Source organism: Zea mays, chromosome 7 (assembly GCF_902167145.1).
Source record: "Zea mays cultivar B73 chromosome 7, Zm-B73-REFERENCE-NAM-5.0, whole genome shotgun sequence".
In the NCBI taxonomy this organism is placed as follows: Eukaryota; Viridiplantae; Streptophyta; class Magnoliopsida; order Poales; family Poaceae; genus Zea; species Zea mays.
Genome location: NC_050102.1, coordinates 171,348,961 through 171,360,321, shown reverse-complemented (window position 1 = coordinate 171,360,321; position 11,361 = coordinate 171,348,961). Strand labels below are relative to the sequence as shown.

The 11,361-nt window shown below is 48.2% G+C and overlaps 1 protein-coding gene across 2 annotated transcripts; it reads right to left on the bottom strand.

Annotated features, from left to right (window-relative positions):
* Positions 1 to 3,382: 3,382 nt before the first annotated feature.
* LOC100282288 (uncharacterized) lies at positions 3,383 to 7,344 on the bottom strand. Of its 2 annotated transcripts, none has more exons than XM_035960586.1 (9): positions 7,117 to 7,344; positions 6,702 to 6,842; positions 5,868 to 6,165; positions 5,223 to 5,482; positions 4,959 to 5,133; positions 4,745 to 4,863; positions 4,592 to 4,657; positions 4,347 to 4,416; positions 3,383 to 3,783 (listed from the first exon to the last, which is right to left on the bottom strand). In XM_035960586.1, exons 1-9 carry the CDS (start codon positions 7,141 to 7,143, stop codon positions 3,629 to 3,631), a joined length of 1,311 nt encoding a protein of 436 aa, XP_035816479.1. In that variant the 5' UTR covers positions 7,144 to 7,344; the 3' UTR covers positions 3,383 to 3,628.
* Positions 7,345 to 11,361: the final 4,017 nt, after the last annotated feature.

Sequence of the window (11,361 nt, the reverse complement as noted above, 5' to 3'; positions counted from 1 at the left end):
CAGAGCACCTGCTTGTGCAGTTTGAGGGTGTCGTGCGGGTAGGAGTCAATGTTAGAAATAAAAAACGACTTCATCTGAAATTCCATGTGCCTGGGATACCGTGGTTTATGGCATGAACACTCCTGTCCTGACACAGCAGAGTTTGGGGGAAGCTTGGTGTGGTGCTGGTGGCGAGTCCTTTGATGAATCCTTTCCAACGCGGCAGGCGTGAGCATGCGCCAGGCCACTAGTGGCGTTGCCTGAACCTCCTCGCCGCCGTCGTATCACGTGTATTACGGGCGTCCTCGTCGCCGTGAGATACCTGGAAAGGAGCCCCTGCCGCCTGCCGGTTCGGCGTGGACGCTGCCGCTGACGCGGTTGTACTATCTCCGATGGATACCGCGACAGCGACAGGGTCGTCTCGTCTGTGGCTGTGCTGTGGTTGGCCGGTTGCCAGTTACTGTACTACGTAGCAGTAGTAGTACTGGCGGGCGCGTGGCGTGATCTCCGTTGCCTGAACTGAACTCGCGTCGCGTGCCCGCTGTGGTGAATTGGCGATCGCGACGGCGGCCGGCCCGGCGCAGGCCTCATAATCCGTTCCCCCTCCGCGACGCCTGACGGCGACGTCTGTCCGTCTCCCTCCTCTGTCGCGTCCGGAGCTCGCTGGCGCTGATAGCGCCCGCGTGTCAGGCCGGAGACCTAGGAGCGCCCGGCCCAGCGCGCTCAGGGTCTACTACGCTTCAAGCTGCTCGATCCCATTCCCATCCATCGACGGATCGCCAAATCCTGGGCGCCGGCAGGTTCGGGTAGGTGAGCCCCGATCGCCGGACCGGAGGCGCGCAGCGGTATGCAAATTTCTTTATTTACTTAAATAAAACAGCTCATCTAACCGTCACCTAATAAAGCCAGCCTCGTTCGGTTAGACGAGCAAAAGGGCCTGCCTGGTCGTGCCGCGCCTTATCTATCTGGTGCGACGAGTGCACAACAGCAGAAGGGGTAATAGTAGTGTGTGGTACTCAAAGAGCAACCGAGGGCACTACCAGGGGGGCGTGACTGAGCCTGAGAAAGTGACTACCAGTGACTGAGCCTGGGAAAAGAGAGCAAAGCGGGTGGCTGACAAAGTGGCACTAGCTAGGTCGCAAAAGGGGAGGGAGGGAGGGATTTCGCAGGGGTAAAGTTCGAAACACGCTGGCGTCAACTCATGGCCAGGCCAGGGTTCTCATGGCGTCAACCGAAACCTACGGTGTGCAGAACGCGGCATAAACTACTACTCCCATTTCTTTTTAGTTGTCGCTAGATAGTTCAATTTTGCACTATCCAGCGACAACTAAAACGAAACGGAGGGTACTTACTACGAACGAACGAGTTCAGTTCATCATGGCATGGCACCTCACGCCGCTACGCTACGCACAAAAGGCTGCGCGATGGTTTTGTGTTTCCAGCCAACCGCCGCTTATGGGGTTCCAATTCCCGAGGCGCCTAAAAGTGCTTTTGGAGCAGTCTAATAAAAAAACCTAATCAACCTCTACTCGCCGCCATGTCCCTACGAAATGGAACCCATGCCATGCGACTATGCCAGTATGCCACTCTCACGAAACGTGTGGATCTCGTCGTCCCCCGGAGGCAAACCTTGGGAGTACCATAAGACTGGCCGCAGCGCCGCACGCTACGGCGCGCGCTCGCTTGCATGCCGGCTACAGCGCACGCGCTATCGCCCGCAGCGCAGCGCGCTATCGCGCACTCCACCGCGTGGGACTCCTCTCTCTCCCGCCGGCTGCAGCGCGCGCGCGAGCTCCCCCTTGCACTGTTCGTGTGGGCCCGCTTTGAATTAATAGTAGAAGAAAAATTGATAGTAGATAAAAAGTAGGTATAGAAAATAATATTTTATATTGTAGTGGGGTATAGGGGGAATATTTAGGGGGAACCACTGCGGGAGATGAAAAAGTAGGGGATACACTATTAATGATGTGACCCAGAAAAGTGATATAGGGAGAAAAATTTAGAGGGAACCGCTGCGGATAGCCTAAGTACTCTGGCTCTGTAGGTATAGATTAATGGAGTATGTGTGTGTGTCAGTCAAAAAGTGGTGGGCTGTTTGGTTTGGACCTTGGAGACACCACGCGCACACACCCCAGGCCCAGGGCCGTCCGGCCATGTCATGATACGAAACAGACAAACAAGCGTAGTACTGTGCTCGACCGGCTAACCAGTTCATCACCGTGGTCCTCGCGTGGGGGGCCGGCCAGAGCCACGATCATCGTTTGACGACCCACAGAGACAGATGACCCAGTCCCATGTCCCATCCCCGGGGAGGCGCATGGACATGGTGTGCTACATCACGAATCCGTCTACTCGTAGGCTCGTAGCACACCGTATACGGATATACCAGGACCTGTACGAGGGCTACGGGGCGCGCAACTCGGCCGGTTTTTTTTTTCTTAAAAAATGACATTTACAGTCCCAGTGGCCGTAAATCCATTTGAACTTAGAGCATCTACAAAAGAACCACATAAAATTCTCCCTTAGGGCTTGTTCGTTTCACCGTTAATCCATGTGGATTGGGTGGTATTGAGTCGGTTTAATTCCATAGCAAGTCAAAATACATTCCAATCCATCCTAATACACATCAATACACATGGAATTGAAATAACCGAACAAAGCGTTAAGAGTATTTTTTGGAGCAACCTAAACCGTATCAAAGTTGTTTGTTTATTGTAATCTCCATCAGGTTACCAAAAAAAACAAAAAATTAAACTGGACCAGACCGGACTCGTTCATAGGCCACTGCACGGTGATATCTGTCTTTGTACTTGTGCGCCGTCGTCTGCTATGCCCATGGGGCCGTGCCGTCGCCTTCAAAACTGTCCCTGTGCAGCGGTGATCTTGCTTGGAGTCAGATATCGCTATAGCTTCCCGGCGGCGTATTGTCTGCTGCTATACAAGTTCCATTAATCGATCCAAACTGAGAAGTATGGTCTGCTGCTACACAAGATACCATAGGCTCCAAATTCCCAGTCGTAGGATTGGAGTGGGATGGAGTCGTACAAAGTCTGGAAGCTGAGTCCGTGTGGACGTGTAGTCGCAGCCATCGTACGCTGCAGTTGCCTTCTTGGAAGGGAAGCCACATCCCTCGTACGTATTTGACACCCACCCCGGCTGGGAAGTGGGGGCGAGGCAGAGTCGCCGCCGGCGGTGAAGAGGAATGTGGGGGCAGGGGAGAGTGGCTGGCGGCACCAGCAGAGACTTCACGAAGAAAGCACGCGACAAACGAAGAAATGGTGTGGATGGGCCGACGGGACACTAGCTAGGCCTGGCGGAAGAAGTTTTGGGGGGGACTGCAATGTAACATATGTAAAGCTGAAACCTTTTCCATGCAGAGGCAAAACATCAAATACCACCGCCAGAAATGCACGAGCAACAATAGCAGCAAGGTTAATAGAACAGCCGATCTTAATGTAAAGAGATAGCGTCAGACTAGCAAAAGTTTTAAGTGTCACATAGGTCGATGACGCGCGCACACACATTCATCGACAAAACAAGCCCCAAAACCCAAACGCGGCCTAGTAGCTGATAGGCAGATTGTTTAGGATCTCTCTCTCTCTCGCTTTGACGACACGGATCAAAACCTTATGTTTGCTGCTGGACTGAATCAGTTCCTTGGGGTGTGGCTCCCAAGTATGCCCCTCTCTTGGTGAGGAGCACGACCGTAACCGTTTGACCTCCCACGGTTACTATTGTACTCATCGCCTCCACCTCTCGAATATCCCCGGCCTCCACCACTGAAACGGCCACGTCCTCCCCTCCCTGCCAATGCCAATGTAAAAAACCCATTAGTACAACATGTTCATGGTTTGATATCCACATCTTGCTAGGTGTGCCACCTATTTCATCCAAAGAACATGCATACTGTAATCGACACCATCCTTCTGCTGCAAGGAGCAGCAACAAACATAAACGTAGAAACCGGTCACTGCCAAACCATTTGTGTTTTTTTACTGTATATATTTGCAGAACCACAGATTGACAGACAACCATTTTACCGTTAACAGTGTACTATCTGAGTTGAACAGCCTGTGGATCAAACAAGTTGAACACCCCTAAATAGAACCACTCAGTTTGCCCTTCAAATATAACATTTTGATGTATATTTTCGGAATACTAATGTAGTGTTTTTTTCCTTTTATACACTCAAACAAGCACCAAACCATCACAATTAAAATCATGGTAATGTATAGGTATGAAGTATAAGTTTATAGCATCAAGTTTTTGATAGCACTATAAACCTCCTAGAGGAAAGAGTTGGCGAAAATACCAGGAAAATGCAAATATCGCACAAGTATCAACAGAAAACAAGAACTTACTTCCACCTCTTATTCCGCTATTTGGCTTCCTCTCCTCAACATATATCTGCCGCCCATTTATTTCAATTGGTGAAGCCTAAAATGGGACGATATAATTTAGATATATGACCCGTTGAAACATGATTAAAAGACACAAAACAATGATGAAGAAAGAAAACATATAGCTTTTCTCAACAGAAAAAGAGAACAGAAAAGAAACTGAAGGAACTAACACACAAATGATTTTGAAATGCATTGATGCTAACAGTCACCTTTAACGCATTGTGTACACCGCTGAGTTCCTCGAATTCCACGAAAGCATAATAGCCGCCAGTCTCCTGCCAATTTGGATGCAAAACCAAATCAACTAATAGTTTAAGTTGTGTTATCGGAAGTGGAGAATCAAAAGACAATTAACAGCAAACCTTTCGGCTTCTGATAGCAACACCGTCAGGAATAAGCCGGCCAAATTTCTTGAACTCGTTTTCAAGATCAGCCTCACTTACAGATGATGGCACGTTGCCGACATACACAGATTTGCTCTCTAGTTATATGAACAGAAAAGATTGGGTCAGTAAACAATGCATAAGAGCCAAATCACCAGAGAAATTTGATGTTTAACACAGAGGATAGGACAACCTTCGTCATCATGGGAAGCACCCTCACCAAAGACATCAGACCTCGGTTTCTCGGTTCCCATTGATGAAGCCATAACTGAATGCTGGGTTTGGTTTGACTCTGTTGTAGGGTGAGAAGTCTTACTCACAGGTACTTGCTGGGCTACTGGGAATGCAGGAGCCTTTGCGGTTTTTAGCTGCATGAATCAGTCAAGTGTAGTTTTAAAGATGCATCAGGCAAGATGTCAAATAAATAAAATGATACAGCAAGTAAGAAGTGACATACGATGGAAGCATAAGTCTTCTTTACTGGTTCACAAACAGGCTCATCCACGTGAGGAAGTGGCACAGGTGGAGCTTGCACTGGCTCCTCAGGAGCGACTGCCATTTCATTTGAGAAAGAAGGCGGTTCTTCAGGAAGAGGCTCCTCTCCCCAGTTGTCCGACACTACTTGCTGTTGTGGCTCAGAATAAGTATAGTTTTCGACCACATCATGTACTTCAGGTGCTATTTGTTGAGCTTCTTCCTCGTGAACGTACTCAGGAGCTGCAGGCAATGACAATAGGCAGGAAGACTGACTATTAATTTGTGTATGAGACAGTAAACATGTTATAGAAAATAAGTACTGCCGCGAAGCCTATCCATATGTGAATACTAAATTACTAATGGTGTCCACCAAAATAGCATCCCAACAGCGCCTTTGGCAGTTTAAAAAAGAGAGATAAGTTTCATATGAAGATGTAAGCAACTACCTCATGACACCTAATGCAAGACAGGATAGTCCAAAACTCCAAATAAAGCATGAATTGGAATTAAATACTTCACATATAAATCTCAGTCAATCAACATAATTTTAAAAAGACTAAAATAGGTGCAACTTCTAAGTTTTTATTGAGGATGCTTCATCAGCCAAATATTTGAACTTCCATACCGGTCTCAACAACTGTGTTGGGTGCCAAATTGCTCTCGTAGTCTTCCTGAGCAATCACTGGCGCAGGCTGCACATGTTCTTGGTCAACGAAGTGAAAGTAATCGTTGAGGACAAAGTAACCCTTCTCTTGAGGGGCAAGGAAGAACATCTGGATAAATTTCCTTTGGTGGCTGTACTCCTTGGTCTGCACTAGACCAGAGACCATAACTAGCACCCCATCGCCCCATGAGTTCACAAAATTGGCAGTCTTGATCTCAATTTGGGTGAAGTTCAAAGACATGATGAGTGAGTGTATGTCCTGCAAAAGTAGTGTGTATTTAAGGTTAGATATATATGCAGGTATGAAACACACAGGGTATATGTGAACCAGAGTGGTTACATCCAACTTTAGGAGCATTATAAGCAAAATCAACCGAGGAAGCCAACAAAAAAGTGGTGGCGCATGTATCCAGCTTTAGCAGTGCTATAAGCAAACTCAACTAAGTGAAGTGGGCAAACAAAGTGGCACACGTATATCCAACTTTAGCAGCAGCATAAGCAAAATCAACTATGTGAAGCTGACAAACAAGTGGCATGCATAACAAGACACTGTGATAACGCATGAAAATAAAAGCTTACGCCAGCAGTTCAAAGATCATTTTTTTATTTTGGGGGGTGGGGGGGCAGTAAGGTTCTATGAGCTAAGTGATGGGCCATGAATAGTGGTACATTACAACAACAGCTCATGTGTAGATTGAGTAGGCAAAAATCCTAAGCCAAATGATACGATGGCAAATAAAGAAGAAACGCAATCTAAGATGGACAGTGAGGGCGAACAGAAAGGTTGCGACAAACCATCATGTTGTTGGCAGCCGCGGTCGTGCCGGTGAGGTCGTCGACGCGGACCATGGTGCTGGCTTCGCTGTAGAACTGGTGGACGACATCGGGGGTTTGTTGCAGCAGGTTGTAGTAGTTCCGCAGGAAGTAAGTCCCCACCTGCCAAGCCACGGATTAATCAACTCATCGCACGGGAAAACCACCGGAACCCATAGCCAGGCCGCATAATCAACTCATCGCACGCGAAAACCACCGGAACCCATACCCAGGCCGCGTGGGGCAGATTAATCCCCGAGCTAACGACGATGGGCCGCCGCGGAGGGTGGCGGGCGGGATTAAGGGGATAGGATTTTGCTTCGCGTGAGGGTAAAGGGAGATCCTTCCCCAGTCTACACCACTAACCCATGGGGGATGGATAGGGGGGAGGGAGTACCTGAGTTGCCGCCGCCGCCGAAGCCATGGGTGAGAGGGAGGGGACACCAGCGAGCAGAAGATGAGAACAGAGCACGAGAGAACCCTAGATCTGAAGACGAAGAACGGCGAGACGTCGTTTTCTAATGATGCTGCTGACCCTGCGATGCCACCGTGTTACGCAGCAGCCACAGGCCCATAGCCGACGGATCAAGGGTGGAGGGACTCGATCGGTGCTGGGAACGTATCCGGATACTTTGCGTAGGGACCCCTTGATAAAACATCTGTCTCATCCAAGTACATTCTGTTTTGTGTTCACACCCATAAATAGTTGGGAAATTTGGATCCATACCATTAAAAGATCACCACTTTGGATCCATACCATTACTATCTCACTTACATGTGGGTCCACATGAGTCAATGACATGTGGGGTCCATGGTATATATCTAAAGTTTGGATCTTTTAATGGTATAGATCCAATTGTTCCTAAATAGTTTCTCACACTCGTTTATAAGACCGTCTTGAACAGATGAACTCACATACCCCACATTAGGGCTTGTTCTGTTAGCTCTCAATCCATGTGGATTGAGTGAGATTGGATGAGTTTGAATCCCAAACAAGTCAAACTTCTTAAGAAATTTTTCCAATCTCATCCAATTCATGTGTATTGTGAATAACCGAACAAAGCCTTAAGGGCAACAGTGCTCGCTCTTCCGCTTTAGGGCTTGTTCGGTTAGCTCTCAATCCATGTGGATTGAGTGGGATTGGATGGATTTAAATCCTAAGCAAGTCAAAGTTCTTCTAATTTTTTTTCCAATCTCATTCAATCCATGTATAATGGGAATAACCGAACAAGGCCTTAACGGTAGATGAGTAGAGCCGGTTCAAGACCATATGCAGGATGAGTTGATGCAATTACACAGTAGCATGCGTGTTTGGTTGTCTGATCCCAATTAGCCAGGATCAACACAACCCATGTTTGGTTTACTTCTTTTGTAAGTTGCGCCAACAATGCTCATGTTTGGTTTGCTTCACTTGTAACACATGCAATTGAAAAATTACATAGTAATGTACGCAGACTCGTACATAGGAATGTACGCAGACTCGTAGAGACAGCTCATTGGAAAGTAGAAGTAGCAGTAATGTCTAGGATCGAATGTACATGATCAAATTGTAACGCCCCGAATTTTGCAGTTGAATTTTTTCTTTTCTTTACTCGCCAAAATTCGGGCGTTACCTTTTCCTTTTCTTTTTCCCCTCGCTAGACCTTGACCTTTTCCAAAGTTTTAGCGGGATTCGGTTTGGAATTCCCGTGTAATGAAAAACCCTAAATACTTTATGTTGTTTGATGCACCATGCCGAACCTTGCATTTCTTTTGATTGCTTTGAAAGTGCAAATGCATTCATGTAGAAAGATCGGATTTCGAAAAATAAGGAGAACATTTTCTTTCTTTTTCTTTTTCTTTCTCTCTCTCCTCTCTTTCTCTCCCTCCCGCGCCGTGGGCCGACCCCGGCCGGCCCAGCCGCCCTTGCGCCCCCTTTTGGGCCCAAAAAGGCCCAACCGCCCCCCCCCCCCCCACCTCCCGTTTTTCCCCACTTCTCTCTCCCTCCCTCTCATTTTCTCTCATTTTCTCTCCCCCACCCTAAGCCGCCGCCGCCCCTACCCCCCTGCCCTAGCGCCGGCCGCCGCCCTCGCCGTCGGCCGCCCCTCGCCGGTGAGCCCCCCCTTCTCCCTCTCTCCCTCCTCCCTCCCTCTCCCCTCCCCCTCCTCTCTCCTCGGCAGCCCGGCCGCCTGGCCGCCCTGGCCTGGCCGCCTTGGCCGCGCCCCCAGCCGGCCGCTGCCGCGCCGCCCTGGCCCCAGCCGGCCACGGCCGCCCCTGGCCGCGCGCCCCAGCCCCCGCCTGGCCAGCCCCAGCCGGCCCCTGGCCGCGCGCCCCAGCCCCCGCCTGGCCAGCCCCGGCCGCCCGCCTGGCCCTTGGTCGCGCCCCCTAGGGATGAAAACGGTTTCGGAATTTTTTGGTATTCCGGAAACCGATTTCGAATTTTTTCGGTCGGATTCATCGGTAACGGTATTTTTCGAAAACGGAATCGGTTTTCGGAATTTTCTATCGGAATCGGTATCGGAATCGGCGTGGTGTTTTACCGACCGTTTCCTTCGGTTACCGGTTTTTGTCGGAAATTACCGGAATTGTGTCTCGGAATTTTCCGGAATTGTGTCTCGGAATTTTTCGGAATTGTGTCTCGGATTTTTTCGGAATTTTCCAGCATGTGATTTTTCGCATCGCTTGTACATCTCTAGATAAGGGTTACTTATTTTTGTATTTTTTGGACACCTTTAGATTTTTTTTGGATAGATGGTTTTGGAAGGCAGTTGAGATTAACGATTTGGTCTTTTTCACACACTAGGTTTTAGGGTTTTCCTGTGAGGTTGTGAAAAACTTTTTATGTGAGGAAAAAATATTTCATAAGTAAGCATGCCATGTCAGCTAGATTGAGTGGATATTGTGAATTGTGAACTTTGAGTTTATGAACTTGTGATCTTTATGAACTTGTTATACTGTGAACTTTGTTATATTGTGAACTTGTGATCTTTGCACACTTTTTATATTACAAATTTGTGATCATTGTGAACTTTTTATATTGTGAACTTGTTGTATCATGAATTGTGAACTTGTGATCTTTTGTCAACTTTGTTGTATTATGAAGTTTAATATATTTACCGATTGTATTTTAGATTCCGACCGTTACCGGTGTATTTTCCGCACCAAACTTTCGTTTCCGATGTTTCCGAAATACCGATATCGTTTCCGTTTCCGGAGTTACCGTTTTCGATTTTGTTTCTGAAAGTCGCCTAGAGGGGGGGTGGATAGGCGAAACCTGAAAATTAAAACTTTATCCCCCAGCTAGATCCTTTGATTAGTGGTTAGAACAAGAAGTATGATTATCGGAGTATAACAACTAAGTCCTTTGCTTGTAATCAAAGTTGCTTTGAAATAATGCGGAATTGATAAGCAATACAACTACTAGATATATGGATAGAAAAGCAAGAAGACTTAGATGAGAAAAACAATTAATCAAGTTTCTTTCTTGCGAAGTGTTGCTTTACTAAATGAGAATGTAACTTGAAGCAACACCAAATGATATCGACAAAGAGTGACACAAGAAAACTTAGAGAAGGGAAAACAAACAAATCACAAGCAATAAACACAATGAACACGGGTGATTTGTTTTACCGAGGTTCGGCCCTCGAAGGCCTAGTCCCCGTTGAGGAGTCCACTTAAGGACGGGTCTTTTTCAACCCTTTCCCTCTCTCCACCGATCACACAAGGATCGGTGAGCTCTTCTTCTTCTCAAGGATCACTCTCGATCCCGCAAGGACCACCACACTCTTTGGTGTCTCTTGCTAGCTTTTACAAGCCTCCAACACTTTGGAGGAAGTTTGAATGGGAGTCAAAACTCCACGCGCAAATGAACACAAAGATGAAGCACACACTATCTCTCAATGTATCTCACAAGGCACTAGGGCTAAACTCAATTGAGTAGCTCTCAATTGCTCGCTCTCTCTTTTGTGGCACTTGTGTTGGTTGTAGTGGACTAGATCTTGTGTATAGGATGGATCAATGAATATAGGTGGTTGGGAGGGCTTGAGTATGTCAACTAGATGACTTGGAATGTTGCTTGGACTCCCACACCTTGAAGTGGCCGGTTGGGGTGGTATTTATAGCCACCATCCAATTATGTAGCCGTTGGAGAAGCTACTGGCGATGGGCGCACCGGACAGTCCGGTGCACACCGGACATGTCCGGTGCACCAGCCACGTCATCCTATCCGTTGAGATTGGAGCTGGTCGACCGTTGGAGGCTTTGTCCTCATGTGGCACCGGACAGTCCGGTGCAGCACCGGACAGTCCGGTGCCCCTCTGACTTCTGCTCTGACACTCTGAATTCAACTGTACACTTTGCAGAGTCGACCGTTGCGCGCAGATGACCGTTGCTCCGCTGGCACACCGGACAGTCCGGTGTACACCGGACAGTCCGGTGAATTTTAGCGGAGCGACCTCCCACTTTCCCGAAGCTGGCCAGTTCAGAGCCGCTTCACTCTGGAGCACCGGACACTGTCCGGTGGTGCACCGGACAGTCCGGTGAATTATAGTGGGCTGCGCCTGAGAAACCCGAAGGTGAAGAGTTTGAAGGCAATCCTCCCTGGTGCACCGGACACTGTCCGGTGGAGCACCGGACACTGTCCGGTGGCACACCGGACAGTCCG